The sequence below is a fragment of the Python bivittatus genome, unplaced genomic scaffold (assembly GCF_059951505.1).
Source record: "Python bivittatus isolate LINGU-HERP-01145 unplaced genomic scaffold, Pbiv_v1 ctg000020_np1212, whole genome shotgun sequence".
Taxonomy (NCBI): domain Eukaryota; kingdom Metazoa; phylum Chordata; class Lepidosauria; order Squamata; family Pythonidae; genus Python; species Python bivittatus.
This window is the reverse complement of record NW_028277030.1, coordinates 109,293,997-109,311,882: the sequence shown is the minus strand read 5'-3', so window position 1 is coordinate 109,311,882 and position 17,886 is coordinate 109,293,997. Positions and strand designations below refer to the sequence as shown.

Below are 17,886 nucleotides of genomic sequence, written 5' to 3'. Positions count from 1 at the left end.
TCAATGAATGCAAAATTCAGCCACAGATCTTCCCCTGCAATGTAATGAGGTGGCTGCCGGCCAAAGGCAGACAAACTAAAGTGGGGCGGGGGGGAGTGATTTCACACAGGGATCCTTGCTACAAAAGTCACACGAGTCTCCCCGTTTCCATCGACTTGGAAAATACACAGTACTGTACAGGTCAAACTCCACGTGGATTTCGCGTCATTTGCGCACTGAAGATCTTCCCCGCCGGAATTCGGCAGCGGGAGGAGCGGCAGCGGGAGGAGCAGCAGCAGCCCGAAAGGGCGGGAGGGGTGGATTTGGGTTCGTGCGCGGCGGGAGGCGGGAGGGCGGCTCAGCAATGAATGAAGGCGCGAGCCTCGCCGCAGAGCCGCGCGGCTGAAGCGCCCCTAGCGTTTTCTCCGCACTGACCGTGACCGGCTGCTCTGGCGATTCCGCGTCCTTTGCCGGCAGATCAGCGCCAGCCGCGGTCCGCTTCGTGTCGGCTCAGGAAGGAGGAGAACGGGGAGGAACCGCCGCCGCCGTCGCCGCCGGATGCGGGGAGGGAAGAGCTCCGGCTCCCCTGCGCAGCGCGGCCGGCTACTCACCTGAGCGCGCAGTGGCGGCAGCGGGAGGAGGAGCCGCCGCCGCCGCCGCCGCGATCCCGGCCCAGGGGGCGGCGGCGAGGGCGGCCGACCCAGAAGCCATGGCAGGGACTCCGGGAGCCTAAGAGGGGCCGCTCCGGCGGAGAAGCCGCCCCGCAGAGGCCTGCGAGTCCGGAGCGGGAAAGGGAGGCGGAGAGCAGGCGGTCGCGGGGCCGGCCCTTCCCAGTCTTGGCCCGGGCCGGCTTTGCAGCGGCGGCGCAATCGCACGCGCAAGATGTCCACCCGCACACCGCTGCCCACCGTCAACGAGCGGGACACGGAGAATGTGAGTGCCGCCGGGCGGAGTTGTGGCCGGCCGCCGGGCGGAGGTTCCTTCGCGCGGCCGGTCGGGGGGCTCCGAAGGGGAAGGGGCGGCTTTGCTTTCGTGAGGGTCTGAGGGAGGACCGATGTGTCCTTCGGGTGGCGCCCGGCGCCTCTTTCGTCTCCGGCGAAGGGTCACCCCTTTCTCCCCTCCCCCCTTCGGGCAGGCCTTCGCCGGATCTCCCCTTCCGCCCCTCTCCCCGTTCTGCAGCCACGCCTCGGTGGGATGCTTCCTCCCTTCCCCTCGCCACACCCGGGGCCGCCTTCTTTTCCCCGGGGCGACTTTCTGCCCTTCCTTCGTGCTGCGAGACTCCGGCTCCCCCTCCTCCCCCCGCAGTGCAGCCGCTGGGAAATATTTCTGGTGTGTCTAGTTCTGCTGCTGGCCTGCCAGTCTCGATTTACGTGGAAGCTTTCCAGATGGTTGGGATAGCCGGTCCTCCATGGCCAAGCAGGAGGAGGGGAAAGAGCGGGTGATCTGTGCAGGAGGTAACCTTGCAGGTAAACTTTCTGGTCAGATCTCTCCCTGCCTCTGGTACAGATTGGAATTGGCATCCATTTTTTCCTGGGATCCTCTTCTCCAGAAGTCATTCTGTGTGTGCCAGCTGGGATCTTATGGTCCAGGCATGGATGCCCACATTGTGACCTCCAAAAGTGGGCTGCTTTGTCAGTCCATCATTGGTATCAAGCAATAAGATCCTTTTTCACAAATTCCCTGGTCCTTAGTCTTGTTTTTGTCTTGTGCAGCATTCCAATATAGGTCTATCTAAATAATTACTATTGGATAGCGGCCTTTAGATAACAGCAACAGAAATAAAAAGGAATGATTAGTTTTCATTTGAAGGTTGTTATAGGAACAGTACAATAGGGGAAAACAAGAATGAAAAAGTCTTAACACATGCAAGTATTTTTAAATGGTGTTATGTAAACACAGACACACTCAAGATGCAAGATGTTAGACTTTGGGGTAGCAGAAATGTGACTGGAATGCCCATTTCACTTTGTTAATAGTTGCTTGACTTATGAAGGAAAAAAAACTTGAATACCCAGGTTGTATAAAATCTGGCATTATATCTGCACATACTGTTTCTGGAAACATGACAGGATTTGTTAGACGTGTGAGGGAAAAGATATTTGAGATGCAGTATTGCAGTAGGAGTTGAATTGACCCATACTTTACAGTGTTCGTGTGAAATGTGCCATCACTGTTGAAGGTGCTTATTTTTCTAAGCAAACATAAGTTCTGTTCCCCCTTTCCTGGAATCCCTGTGTCTGTGTATGAGGCACCATTTATCAATTCTGATTTGAATAGTTGCATTTAATGTGAAAGTGTGTGACAGCAATGGTGGGGAGAAGAGGAAATGCTGACTATAAAAATAGCTTTGCTTTCATTGGCTCAGTGTAATTAAAGAGTTCCCGACTGTTTTAATCAGAATGTTGGCTAAAGAAATTGTATGGATACACACCATATCGTATTGCAGATGTAGTAATCCTGATTTAGTTTGGCTTAGCTAATACTTTCACATATAAAGTAAAAAAAAAATTTTTTTAATGCAGTGTAAGGACCTTGTCCCACTCCCTTTATAGGGAAGAGAGGTTATGACAGGAAAGATGCATAGTAGATTTTTTTTGTAGGTAGGAGCATACATTTATTGTTACTTAGCATAACAGTAGAAAAAATTACTGGTGAGAAGAATAAAAACTTGTGTCTGTTTATAGCATTTCCCCCCCAAAGGTACCATAAAATAGCAAAAATTGGCCTTAAATTAACTTTACATGGAGCAAGAACTGTACCAACATGACTAAGAATATTAAGAGTCTTTCTGATTAATGGCAAGTTTCTTACTTTTGAAAATATAAGTTGAGAATGGATGCTTCTATGCATTGAAACTTGAGGGCATTGGTTGCAATCAGAAATGGGTGACGGACTTTAGAAATAAATAAGGGCTCTGAAGTTGTTTCACTGCAGATTGAATAGAGTTGGCGTGTAACTGGATTTGAGTAAGTACAGGACAAGCAAACCATGAATATGGTTCTCAGTGTAAGATATATTAAGGAAACAGGCATAAACTAGCAGCTCTAGAATATACTGAAAAAGATAATTTCTGTATAAGTTTGAACTAAGGGTATCTGTTTTTAGCAATCCTAGCATTTGTAGTACATTGTGTATATTTTAAGTCTGCGAATGTATTAGAGCTTTATTTATTTGTGGTCAGATTGTAATTAATCTGATTTTACTTCAGATTGTTCTAAGTACGATTGCTATTGTCTCTTCTTCTCTCCCATAATTTTCCTAGAGTGAGTCAGCAATTGATAAAATAATTGAAATAGACAAGCAGTTGCTTTTAAAGTAATTTTGATTTTGATTTTTACTCCTTTCCCCAGTTGAGTATTCTTATACTGAAGTTTTTAAAATTATTATTACACTAGATATTTTCCAGAAAGATATTGATATTTTTAAGAATGAACCAAATAGGATTTCAGAGAATTGATTCTCTTTGTCTGCACCCACTGCAGCCTCTGCAAAGAAGAATGAAAGATAATGGTTTCTCTAGACACAGGGCTCTTGGCTATCAGAAACTCTTCCAGGGGCAAAATCTATTTAACTTCAGAAGGAATGTGATTTGTAGATATCGTGCCAACATTCTAGATTCTCAGGCAACCTGTGATCTGAAATGTGTGGGAAGAAATATATTTTACATTGATTAACTTTATTTGACATTTTGTGTGCTGGGATTTAAAGTTTGAGTTGATTGTTTTGTTTCTTTTATTCCATGTATGGATGACAATCCTTTACTGTTCGGTTGTTCCTGGAATAACAGCTAAAACAACCAGGAAAATATTTAATGTTCATGTGAATGTTCTTTGGAGTCCTATAGTCAACTTAAAATGTTTCATTTGAGCATTTATTTTCAGAATAGTAATGCACAGAAACTCTGGGGGGAAAGCCAGGACTTCTGTGTAATTTCTAAACAATAAAAATATGGCAGGTTTCATTCATCTGATTGAGGTTGCAAAGAGATAGGGGTTGGGAAAAGATATAGGAGAGTAATATACAGACATAAAACAGCACTGCACTACTATCACTGTCATATTCCCAAACTGAATAGGACTAGGATCCATTTTGGGAGACAGTTTAAGAAATTTTAAGGGCCACAGGAGGTGCATTAAGTATTTGCAAGGCTTAAGACAATTGCCCCTTAAACCCAAATTATCAAAAATAATTAAATATCAAAAAGGCCTCAGATTTTTGGCCTTACCCACTTGGGATCTGGGGACCACAAAAAGGATACTGATGGGCTGTGCTTTTTATAGGCTTGGCATGGGGTATTAAATGCTAATATTTGACATTTACTTGTATTAAATGAACTGGTTAGTTTTACTTTTGAATGTTCCACAACTGTTTGTGTACTTGCTTCTATAAATTGGGCCCACTTTTATATTAGTCGACTTGTGTGGTTACCACAGGAAATCAGATTGAATTAACTGATGATGTAGCTCTTTTTTCACTTGTACTACATTCCTCCAAGATTAGAGTAATAAGGATTTCTCAGCTTGTAGTCCACCTTATTTCCTATGTATGGATAAGAAAGAAGATAGGACTCAGACTGTTTTGATAATGTAAAAATGAGTCCCAACATGTCTCCTTCTCCAGAAATAGGGTTTTTTTTCTGGACTTGGAAGCAGTAGAGAAATTTGCAGAAGGCTACAGAGATCAAGCCCACCATTACAGGCAAGTAAAGTCCAAGGCTGACTTCCAAGTTTGTTTTAGATAAAGAGTAAAGATTGCCTGAAGTCAGACCCAATTCTGGTGACTACCTGGCTTCCCTTGTCGTTTGCTTGAAAACAGTTTGCTTGGAAACATTGGCATTGTCTTCTTAGAATGTCTTAAATAGTGAATATCTTCTTTGTCAGCTATTTGTAGCCTTGATTTGACAAGTATCACTTTCCTTTAAGAAAATTGACGTAACTCTGCTATTTTGCACAACAATTGCCCTATTGTAGTTTGGAAGTAACAAATGTACTATCTGCTGATAAGGCATAAGAGATGAAGGTGCTGAACAAGTAAGGATTTGTTAGAAATTCTAAGGTATAGGACCCAGAAATTATAAATGCTTGTCTCACTCATGATGCATTTTGTCAGATAATATACTATTTCCCAGACTTTCTAGAGAAATAATGTAAAGATTAAATTACTCTCAAAATAGTAGTCTCATGTTCTGAATCATTAACAGGTACATTGAAGGAAAGAATTGATTGGAAATGGAACATTAAGCAAAATGTATGCATGAGAAGATTGCTTGAGAAACCCAGTTGGGAAAGGCAATGACACAGTTCTGACCATACTGTATTGCAAAGTCTGACACTATTCTCATCGGTGTAGTCTGAAATGATGATGATGATGTAATTATAGTAATTTGCACCTGAACGATGTATGGTCTTGCAATATATGAATCCATTGCATCCCAGGTAGCACTAGTGATTAGGAACAATCTGCAGAATCAAAGATGGATTATCTTTTTTAATGTCAACACAAATTTTAAGGAGAAAAGGATTTTCCTTGTGATGCAAGTTTCTATATAAAGCTTGATGTGATTTTTAAAAAATAATTTCCCCAAATGTGTGATATAAAAGATTTCTAAAAATCACTCAGACTTTTTTTTTTTTAAGTCTCAGGACCAGGAAATTATTTTCCATACTTGGACATTTAACTACCAATAATACGTATTATGTTATCCCACACATTAAAATATCACAATTTTTCCTCTGTATACATAATGTATATAGGACAGTTTAGACTGGAAAACAAATCTGGAGGTCCCAGAATGATATTATAAGAGCCAATTGATAAATTGGAGAAGTAGGTAAAGTAAAAATATTTCCCTTTTGAGGAAAATTGCACAATTGTTGTGCAATATGAGTTTAATATTACAACAATTGCACAATTGTTGTGCAATATGAGTTTAATATTACATATAGCCAAAGCATAAAAGGAGAAAGAATTGGCTGTTTTTGTATGTTCAATAATAACCAGTTGTATTATTTTGTAAGTAAATATGGATCAAATTTGAGGCTAGTAGTTCTGGGAAATGACTCCCATTAAACATCAGTATGCCCATGTAACACCTCTACTTTGTGAGCTGCACTGATTGCCAGTTTGCTTCCAGGTGTGATTCAAGGTGTTGGTCACTACCTATAAAGCCCTACATGTATAGGGGTTGGTTACTTGAGGGACCATCTGTCTCCCATAGTATCTGCCTGACTGGTTCAATCTGGCAGGGTTGGTGTACTCTGGGTTCCATCGATTAAACAATGTCACCTATCAGGACCGTGGAAATGCGCCTTCTCTTTAGTAGCGGCTACCCTCTGGAATGAGGTTCCCCCCAAAATTCGAATAGCTCCCACCCTAGTGGTATTTCGAAGGGCCTTAAAGACCTGGCTCTTCACCCAGGTGTTTGGAGAGGACAATTGATGCCCTTCCTTTCTGTTCCTCTCTGGTTTTATTTTCTTTGCCATCGTTGTTCCTTTGTCCTGTGCTGTTTTTGTGTTTTTTGAATTGTTCTCTGTTTTTTAGATGTTTTTACAATTGTAAACCACCCAGAGTCACTGGGAGTCAGGCGGCATATAAATTTAATATATTATTATTATTGGTTGCACAGTCAGCCAAATGTTTAGACTGGATTTGGCATTTTTGTCCACCTGTCACGTCCTTCCCAAGGACCTGGGATAGGCGGATGTTGTTTGATGGCGCTAAAGGTATCGTTCCAGGATATAAGCTGTTCCAAGTAAAGCTGCCTTTTGCAATTAACTGATGGCGATTTTGTTAATACCTATGGTGTTCAGGTGGTGCTCCAGATGTTTTGCAACTGCACTTACGGCACCCGTAACTATTGGTACGATCTTTGCTTTCTTTTGCCATAGTCGTTCTACTTCTATTTGCAGGTCTTTATGTTTTGTGATTTTCTCCAGTTCTTTCTCTTCTATTCTGCTGTCTCCAGGTATTGCAATGTCCAGTGTCCAGACTTTTTTGTCTTTCTTATCAACAATTGTTAAGTCTGGGGTGTTATGTGGCAGGTATTTGTCTATTTGAATTCTAAAGTCCCAGAGCACTTTAACTTCTTCATTTTCTATTACTTTGTCTGTTTTGTAGTCCCACCAGTTCTTGCTTGTAGGCAAATGGTAGTTCTTGCAGATACAGTACTCCAATGCACCATTGTTGCTATTGTCATGCCGTTGTTTTTAGTCGGTCTGGGCAGTCTTCTCACAGCAGCTGACTAGGTGGTCCACTGTTTCTTCAGCTTCTTTGCAGGGGTGGCATTTGCAGTCTGTTGCTCTTTTCTCAATTCGGGCTCTGTATGCATTTGTTTTAAGTCTTGGTCTTGTGCAGCCAGAATTAGCCCCTCTGTCTCTTTATTCAACTTTCCTGCTCTTAGCCATTACCAGGTCTTGTTATCTGCTTTGCCTGCTAGCTTTTTTATGTACTGGCCATGTAATACTTTGCCTTGCCATGTCTCTTGTCTATTCTTCATTTGGTCTTTTTTGTAAGCCAGTTTGGTGTCTTCAGTATTCAGTAAGCCTTCATGATGTCTCGATGGTATTTCCTCCACTGAGTTTGGACTTTAAGATCTTCCTCTCATGATGTATTGACTACTAACCTTCTTCTTGACTTCAGTATGCTTGATGTTATCAGCTTGAAGGATTCCAAGGTATTTGTAGTGGTCTTCTTCATCCAGACTCTTGATTTTATTTCCACAGGGCATCTTGATTCCTTTTAGTTTTCACTATATTTCTCCTGTTGATGGTAAGGGTGGCACATTTGTTCAGTCCAAACTCCATTGCAATATATTGGCCATATATTCGGACAGTGTTGAGCAGCAATTCTATTTCAGATAATGTTTTTCCATACAGCTTCAGATTGTCCATGTAAAGGAGGTGGGATAGACTGGCAGATGTTTTTGATGTTTGGTAGGCATGGCCTGACTTGTTCAGTATTGTTGACAGAGGAATCAATGCAATGACAAACAGTAGTGGTGATAGTGAGTCTCCTTGAAAGAGTCCTCTCTTGATATTAACCTCTCCCATTCTGTCACCATTGACCAGCAACTGTGTCTTCCATTGTGTCATTGATTTTTGCACAAACCTTCTGATGTTTCTACTGACTCCTGTTATTTCTAGGCACTTGATTATCCAATCATGTGGCAGGGAGTCAGATGCCTTCTTGTAATCAATCCAAACTACATTCAAGTTGGTCTTCTTTCTCTTGCAGTTTTCCAAAATCATCTTGTCAGTTAGGAGCTGATCTTTTGTTCCTCTGCTGTTTAGGCAGCTTCCTTTCTGCTCAGATGGAAAGAGTTGGTTTTCAACTAGATACTGTTGGACTGCATCGGCTACCACACCAGTTAGCAATTTGAAAGTTGTTGGCAAGCAGGTAATTGGCCTGTAGTTGCCTGGTGCTGCCCTTTTGTTGGATCTTTCATTATCAGGTAGGTTTTGCCAGATGTTAACCAATCTTCAATTTCACCTCCTTGCAGTATGTTGTTAAACTGCTTAGCAGTGAGTGGGTACAGATCAGTCAGATATTTCAACCAAAACCAAGTAGTTCATCTTCACCTGGTGCTGACCAGTTCTTGATCTTCCTTGCCCTTTTCTCCACCTTTTCTGCCATTATTACAAGTTCTTTCATTTCAGCTGCTTTTTTATTCTCATCCACCTCCTTTATCCAAGCTGCATTCTTGTCGTATTTTTGGGGGTTGTCTCATAGCTGTGCCCAGAACTGCACCGTTTCTTTTTTTTCAGGTGTTGACTGGTTCATTGCAGTCTCTCCATTGATGGATTGGTAGAAACATTTCTGATTCGACTGAAATTGGAGATTCTGCCTATAGTATGCAATTCAAGCTTCGTATCTGCTGATCTTGACTATGGCTGTTATTTGCTGCTTTATTATTTCCAGTACTTCTTTGATCTTCTTTGTTGTTAGGTGATCTTCCTTGATCAGGTATTCTTTGGTCTTCTTGTTCTTCAGCTTTTTTTCTTTCATCAGTTCTAGCTTGCTTGCATCTGATCCTAGCATGCTGATCTTATTTTCCAACCTGATCTTCCATTTTGATGGTGCACTGTTTGGCTTTTTTTCTTGTTTGTTGATTTTGCATCCAAAGTATTCAGTTATAACTGCAGCCATGCCGTACATTAGTTGGTTTGTTTCTTACAGTGAGCTGGTGCTTATATTTGATATTACAGTATTAGCATCTTTTAATACTTGTGCTAGCTGTTTCTTTGTAACAAACATCAATTCAGGCAACCTTATTCTGTTTTTGTGCAGTTCTAGATGCCCGGTTATTCTTTGTTTCAGTTCTTCTTGTTTTTTAGAGGGCTTTGTTCTTTCTGAGAAGAAGGCAGAGGAGAGAGTGCCTGGTTTGGGAATGAAAATGATTCAATAGCTATGCTGGCTTCCTCTACTGCCAACTCCCCCTGGTTTGCCTCTACAGTCTGAGCTACTTCTGGCAAGGCTTCGATTTCTTTGCCCTGGGTAGACCTTTGCAGTTCTTCCAATTCTACTTCTGTGAGTACTTTGTTTCATATTATATATCGACGCTGATCTGCTAGTCTCTGTTCTGTTATTTCTCATTCTGGATGTTGTTCTTTCCAGAACTGGTGCATTCTTTTCAGATATCCTTTTCTTGTTGGACTTGATTCATAATAGCAGATCATTATTTCTTTGTTTTCAGTCTTTGTATATTTGTGACAGGTAAACAACTTTTCTTCCAGTAGTCCTGCAGCTGCTAGTCCTGGTTGCTCAGCCAACAGTCCTGAGTTCTGTAGCCCACTTGTCACCAGATGTCCAGGAACTAGAACACCTAGCATGGTCCTTGTTGACCCAGGTAACGACCAGTCCGGTATAGGTTTCTGTAAATTATATCTCACCATATTGTTTATGGGAGAGGCACTACCCAGTGAGGCACTTTGTTCCCTCTAGTGAGGCACTACCTTGATGTGGTTGTGGGACTTGTGTGCTCTGTGGAGAATAAGAGCTATGCCAGAGGCTCAACCATACTGGACAGGTCTCATCAGGAGCCAGACGAGGAGTATCTCTCCCATAAATTATTATTATTATGGTTGGTGCACAGTCAGCCAGATGTTTAGACTGGATTTGGCATTTTGTCCACCTATCAACTCCTTCCCAAGGACCTAGGATAGGCAGATGTTGTTGTTTACTAATATTAAAGGTATGGTCACAGGTATAAGTTCCAAGTAAAGATGGCTTTTGCTTGGAACAGCTTACACCCTGTGACAAGCAAAAGGTGGCGGGATGATGATGATGATGATGCGTCACACAGTCAGATATTTAGACTGGATTTGGCATTTTTATATTGCTGCTGCTGCTGCTGCTGCTGCTGCTGCTGCTGCTGCTGCTGCTGTTATGAAGCTGCCACAAGCACCATCTTAACTTCTTTGATTCCCCCCCCCCTCGGTGGATGCTACTGATAAGTAGGCAATATTCAAGGCTAGGTGTAATTATGAAGTAGAGGGATTGCCAGAGTGAGTTTCCTGCTTCCTGTTTTTCCCTTTTTATTTAACTATAAAATAAAACATTATTTAATAAAATTGGAAGGGAGTGGCTTATGAGCAAACTGACTGAAACAGTGAAAACAAAGCAAATTATTTGGCATTATAAGTTAGCATAGTTGCATGGTTGCTGCTGTTTTAAAGGTATTAAGCATCTATAATACTGTAGTTTCATGTTCTTTTTAAAAAATCTGTTGGAATGTCAGTAGAAACTTACATTTTGGACATATGTATTTTGCTATTTGCTTCATTAAATGCTAAGCTATTGAGGGTTGGGGTAGAATATGGTAGAAATAACTTGTTTATAACTGCTGGGCTCTGACTCAGCAGTAAAATAAAAATACATCTAATAAATAACATTGTTTTATATTCTTTATGTTAGATTGATTGCATGATGCCTACACAACCTTTCAGTTCCTTTTCAGTGATCAGTGAAGTGTCAGACTATCTGAATTGGTGAAGTACTGCTGCTGACGACTTGTTGGAAAAGAAGACTGAGTTGGATTGTTTACATATCTGATTTTTTTTCTGCCTTAAGAATTACTGACTTACCTCTGGTCTGAGACAGAAGTGGTCATTCTTAGTTAATAGACTTCAGAACACACTGTAGTATTTCTTAGCTGGAAGTATAGAAGAGTTTATGGCTAGCTTGGCTGAAAAGCACAAAAATATGCTTTATTATCTAGGATTGGCCTGTGTTGATTTCTGCTGTATCATCTGGAGGCAGAAAATTACTTTCTCTGAGGGCAAGCAGAAAGTGTATTGATTATTTCCATATCTGCCTTAACTGGGTCCTTGGGTTTAGGCAAAGCAGTGGCTTCTACCTTCCTTTGTACTCTGACTTCAAGGCCATAGTACAAGATAGAAGAGTATTTAGTGGAAGAATTTAGCAAAGGTGAGTTGTCATCATGGCCTTTTTTTTTTTATTGCACAGTTGTCTACAAATGATGAATATCCAGCACAGATTATAATCTATCAATAAATGCATAGAAAATCAAAATATGGCCTTTTCACTTTAGGACTAGGTTCACATATTTCAGTGGAACATAGTGTGATTTGTTTGGTTTTAGCTTTGCATTGTGAGTGAACCAGGCTACTAAACAATAATGCCTCGGTGCAATGCATGAGTTCAGTACCGTATGTTTTTAACAATGGTTGCCCATTTAACCATATCACCATGCCAGACAACTACATTTTAAAATTTTTATTTATTTATATTATTATTCCAATTTTTAACTCCACCCACTTGTGAATGACTCTAGGCAGTTTACAGAGTATTAAAAACAAACAGTACAATCAGTTAAAAGACAGTAATAAAAATGGCCTTGGCTTGAAAATATGAATCATCATTTCTATTTCTGATGGGACTAAAAATTAACTAGGCCAGTATTGACACATGAAAAATGAAGAGACTAATTTTGACAATGCATTAATTTTATTACAACTACTAATTTTGTTTATTACATAAAATAAATGTTGTGACATTATTAAATGAATTCTTAAAGCTATTGTAATAAATTATAGCATTCAAATGTTAGATATTTATGCTTTCTTTAATCATGAATATTAAGTATTCATGTGTTCTCTGAACACAGTACTGTTCTTCTCTTTTGCTTTTATTCTGAAACACCAAGATCTACCTACTGCTACAAAATTGATTCTTTCTATACTTCTGCAGCAAACGTTGTCTAAACTATATTATCTGTTACACCTTGATTATTGTCTTGCTGCTGATTACTATGTTCCTATTTTCAGTCAATGCTTTTAGCTACAGCAGGTGGTCAGAAACAGGAACTTCAACATTCTGTGACTTCTGCAGGGTCAGTAGATGAGCAACTTTAATAGCTTCTTATTATGCTATCATAATAAAATGTAAAAGGTAGGCTGCTACTATGATGAGAGAAAGTTTGTGAACCCTTTAGTATTAACCATAATCCTGCAGGACTGTGACCTACAATGTGATCAGAGCTTTATCTAAGTTCTATTAATAGATAAAGAGATTCTGGTTAAGCAAGCAACATGCAACTGTGTCATGTCTGTATTGAACACATTATCAGGCTATTGATACCAACTCAACTGAAAATAGGATTCTCACTGAGTCCTTTTAGTAAGATTTATTGAAAAAGCAAGTGATAAAGTTCCAGAAATCTCAACAGCTGGATTACTTTTACCTTAGAACCCAATTTATTTTTTCAATTTATTAGAAGAGAGGCTTTCTCAACCTTTTTTCTGGTGTCCTTCTTGAGAACCAGTGAAATGGCTGCTCTCTTCTCAGATAATTGAATATATAGGTCTGTTTTCAAAATCACCTCCTGAATCTTCTCAGGCTTTAAACAAACCACTATGCATATTGATCAACATTCAGTTTCTTTGCTGGAAAAGGTATGTTGGCAGCCTTGATCTTTACAACACAGGCATGTGGAAGTAAATCATACCCAAGTCAAAAGAGATTGCTGGAGACTCTAGAACAGCCTTTCTCAACCTTTTGACCCTGGAAGAATCCTTGAAATATTTTTCAGACCTCAGGGAACCCTTGCACATTCAGGCTCAAATATAGGCCAGAAGTTACAAATTTATTATATTTGTTTCATGTGTAGGCCTATATATGTGCATTAACAGTGTTCTTAAACTAAAAATAAAGAATGAAACTTACCTCTTTAATGGGAAACCTGTGCTTATTTTTTGCTGCACAGATATTCAGTACTGGGCCAAACTTGAGATAAGCACACACGGATTTCATCTTTAACTGAAATAAGATGATTTTTGTCTTTGCTTTTGATGCTTGTTAAATAAAAAAAGCTTGCTCACACATGTAAGAAGTTGAAAACTGCAGCAAAATGTTCAGTGCCTTCCTATGAATGGCAGGATACTCTTCTTTCACAGAAATCCAGAACTTGTCCATGGGCAGATCAGTGAATCTCATCTTGAGTATATGATCAGACTGCAGCTCACAAAGTTCTTCCTCTTCCTTCAAAGTGAAGTTCTCAGGCTGACTCTTCCTCTGCTGAGCCACCACATTTCTGTGTATAACAGGAGAATTATGTGCTGTTTGTCCAGCTTTTCACAGTTTTTAAAACATTATTGAGTGAACATTATTTATCTTTGTTCAATAAAGTTAACCATTTTTGTAGCATCATCCAGATTTTTCATTTCATCTTCAAGAGGGAAAGGATCCTTCACCCAGTCATATATTTGTGTTGAAAGGGAGGGAAAGTACTGATCAGTTTTGTTCTGCATTACTTCCAGGTGGTTTTCAATTAGATTTGAGGCTTTTTGGTATCCTTCCTCACTCTCAAGCCCAAGCAGCAGTGGAAACATTTCAGTATTTCCTTTTGCAGCATATTTCCAAACATTCCGTTTTCTTTTATATCCAAGAATCTTGTCACTTGAAGTCAAAATATTTTCTCCAGTGCCTTGCAGAGACTTGTTCAGCTGATTCATATGATGAAAGATGTCCACTAAGTATGCTAGTTTCTGCAACCATTCTTCATCTTCAAAGCACTCAGCAAAATGTGGAATACTATGTTCTTGAAAATACTCTTGCAATTCTGCCTTCAGCTCAGACACCCTGTTGAGAACTTTTCCTCTGCTGAGCCACCACATTTCTGTGTAACAGGAGAATTATGTGCTGTTTGTCCAGTTTTTCACACAGTTTTTAAAACATTCTTGAGTGAACTGGTCTTTGTTCAATAAAGTTAACCTTTTTTGTAGCATCACTCAGAACTTTTTTCATTTAAGCTCCAAGAGTTTTTGACACCAACACCTCTCTGTGAAAAAAGCAGTGTGTTGCGACATCGGGATTTTCTTTTCTTGCAAGAGAAATGAAACCTTTCATGGAGCCAACCATTGATGGAGCACATCAGTACAGATGCCAACATAGTCCAAGACAGACTTTTGTTTCCAGATATAAAGACAAAATATTAAATACATCTTGACCTTTGCACGTTTCATGTAGTTCTTTGCAGCAGAAAAGGTTTTCTTGAATTTCACCCTCATTTACAAATCTTATAAATGCCATAACATGACATCTATTGATGAAATCCTGGATAGAAGATATCAACTTGGATAGAAAAGCTGCTAGTCTTCAGTTTTATCACACAAAACCTCTTCAGCATCATGTGACGTGTCATCAATACGCCGACTTATTGTACTGTTTGACAGTGGAACCTTTTAATTTCTTGTACTGCATCTGGTCCTAGCATTTTTCCCACTATTATTTTACATGCTGACATGATTACTTTCTCACCCAAAGCATGACTTTTCCTTTGCTGTGTAATAAGTTCTGCTACTAAATAACTTGTTTCTTGGGCTTTTTTACTGACTGTCATTTTATTAACAAATGCTTTATTCTGTTTGTTCTGTGATTCCAATAGCCATTTAAAATAATCAGAACTTTTACTTGTCATATGGCTGTGATTTGTAGTTAAGTGTCTTTTTAATTTTGCTGGAACCATTGCTGCATTTGTAAGTTGTTTGCCACAGATGAACCACCACAGAATAGGACAGCTTGGATCACCAGTCCATGTAAAACCCATTGATAAATAGCTTTCATTGTAAAGACAGACTTTTTTTTTTAGTCCGTTGATATACCAGTACTGGGAAATGCCTGAGAAGATTTATATTCTTCATCATCATTATCATCATTAAACTTATCGGTATTGGCCCTTCTAGAATCCTCCTCTTCTCTCTCATACTTCCCCTTCAAAAATTGCCACATTGGACTCTCAGACATGACTGAATAAACATGTATGAAATGTATTTAAAATAATCAGATAAAATGACTACAGGAAAACTGCAGGGAAAAGATGTGGGAGGGAGAGACTGACATAACAGACTAAATTGGACGAGTCCATTAATTTATTGAAAAATGCACTTCTCCCTCCCCTTCCTTCAGTATATCCTCCCTTCCTGCAATATATTCCTCCCTTCCTGCAATATAGCATTCACCTGTTATCAACAGTCTCCCCTATTTTGCATCAAAAATTAAGAATGGATTCAACCAAATAAACACAGTCCTACCGCACACTACCAGAGAGCTCAGAAAGAATTGTAATTAGATTTTTGTTTGGTTTCTGCTCATAACTGCAAGAGCACGTTGCCCAAATTTGAAATAATTTTTTCAATAAATCATGATCTCCCAGGGAACCCTTAGTGATCTCTCACAGAACCCTAGGGTTCCACAGAACCCTGGTTGAGAAACCTTGCCCTAGTAGAAGGGTTATTGATGCTCATGAGGTTGAAAGGGGCTATAAAACTATTGCCAAAGGCTTTGGCTTCCATCAATCCAAAAACAGTCTGTTTTTAAAATAATAAATACGAACCTTCAGCTTGAAATATTGTGCATTACTTTTAATTTGATTGTGTGCTTTTGAGTCTAATTTATTGTCTTCATACAAACACAGCCCTTGTGTATTTTATTCTGATTAGCACCTCTTTACGTGAGAGTTGCTTCTATATTAGTAGCACCTTGTGATCTGCTCAGAGCCTTATTCTATCTTGCATATTTTTCTTTTGGAGGTTCTTTTCAGATGCTCTTTGTGTTTTGAACAACTCTGTATTTTTATCTCCTTTGCCATTGAACCCTGTGTTTCGTGGTTAGAATTAGGTTATTTTGTTGGAATGCAGTATTTCGTTTTCTCTAAATATGAGAAACCTCCTCTCCCAGTTTGAGACCTCAACATTTCACCCTATGGGCTCAGTTATGTTTAGAGAAAATAAAACACTCCATAGGGTTGCGAGTATCATGACTGGGGCTACTTTGTAGCCTAAGGACCTGGACAAGTCACAGTCATTGAGGAAATGATGGATTTTGGATTGTATCAGCAAATGCTATAGGAGAATGTTAAGTTATCTGTCTGTGACTTGAACTTTAAGTGAGTGTAGGTTATGCAGCACAACAGTGAACCTAAAGAGACAAGTAGTTATACAACAGAAGAAAGAAGAAAAGTCATGTATTAGAGTCAAAGCTCTGACCTTAACCCATTTGGAATGTTTGTATGACGTGAAACAAGTAATTAACATAAGAATATCCATAAGTTGAAGCAATTCTATAAAGAGAAATCAGCCAAAATACCTTCAAGCCAGCATGCTGGATTGATCAACAGGTACAGGAAATATCATTGTTGCTAAAGGAGGTGCCACCAAATAAGCTTTGCATACTTTTCACAAGAAAGACAATGAATGTTGGCTCAGTGTGTTCAATAAGGCATGATGCAGTACATTGTTTGTGTGGTGCTTGTTTAAACAGAATATCTTTATTAATAGGATTTGAAACTCTGATCACATCGTAGGTCACAGTACCACAGGATTACAGTTTGTATTAAAGGGTTCATAAACTTTTACCACTATACCTGCATGTTTGCATTCTTCACTTTATGGAATATTTGATTATAGTCAGTTAAGGGGCAATACTTGACAGGATCAGACTGATCAGTCTCCTTGCTTTTTCTCCAATTTTATATTTGTATCCACTGTATCTCCATCCCAACTAACAATGGGAAAGATTTGTCTGTGATCCTGTTATTGGATCATGGACTACTCTAATAGAACTTGCCAATGTAGAACCATATGTTCTATACTACAGTTATTAAGCCTGCATGACCTTTGACCAAACTGTTTAGGCATTTTGGGAGATGTAGTCTGCCAAATCCAGTGAGCTCTAAATTGAGCATGATTAGATTAAAAAGTAAGTTGTGTTATTTCTTTGATGTCATCATAGAGATCACATAATGCATTTTTAAATGCTAGGTACTAAGATTAATTTTTTAAAGAATATTAGAGTTGTATGCATTACCCAAAATGTAGCAGTGACATAAATTAGTTAATGGATTTCATTCTCTGTGATTAAAATCCAAACTTTCTACAGAGTTAACAAAACATTTTATTTATGAAAGGTAGCAAACTTTAAAAAATGTCTAGGCATAAACCTGTAATAAACTGTTGCTTTAAATTTTTGTTTTGTTGTAAAAATAGATGATACTCTTTGTTTTGATTGAGTTATAGAGTAGCAACACATAATTATAAAACAGGTTTATGTTACAAATGAATACTATTTACCTGCTTTCAAATGTACTTTTTTGCTATAGATTTATAGAATAATAGGTCCAATATAGCTTTGCTTTTTTCAACATAGCTATCATGACCAGATGACTAAAAGCCTTCTGTAGACTATGTTTTGACGTCAATCAGTGGCATTCTTTTTATTTATTTATTTATTTAATTTCTCCCCTGCCCATCTCCCCCCAGTGGGGGACTCTGAGTGACTCACACAAAACATTAAAACCATAAATACATATAAATACATAAAACATCAAAATTTAAAAAACAAAAATATTGGGATTACTGGAAAGAATAAGTACCCATTTGATTTAACCTAACA

The 17,886-nt window shown here is 39.3% G+C and overlaps 1 protein-coding gene across 7 annotated transcripts in view; it reads left to right on the top strand.

Moving 5' to 3' along the window:
• Window positions 1–324: 324 nt before the first annotated feature.
• The window catches only part of MARK1 (microtubule affinity regulating kinase 1), a 79,393-nt gene continuing 61,831 nt past the window's right edge, over window positions 325–17,886 (top strand). For 3 of the 7 annotated variants that reach the window (XM_088146470.1, XM_088146461.1, XM_088146448.1), the window contains exon 1: window positions 325–912. In XM_088146470.1, coding sequence (XP_088002596.1) covers window positions 862–912 — 51 coding nt within the window. In that variant the 5' untranslated portion in view covers window positions 325–861. The remainder of the gene's footprint in view (window positions 913–17,886) is intronic. The other 4 variants (XM_088146455.1, XM_088146467.1, XM_088146445.1 and 1 more) reach the window with 2 other exon arrangements.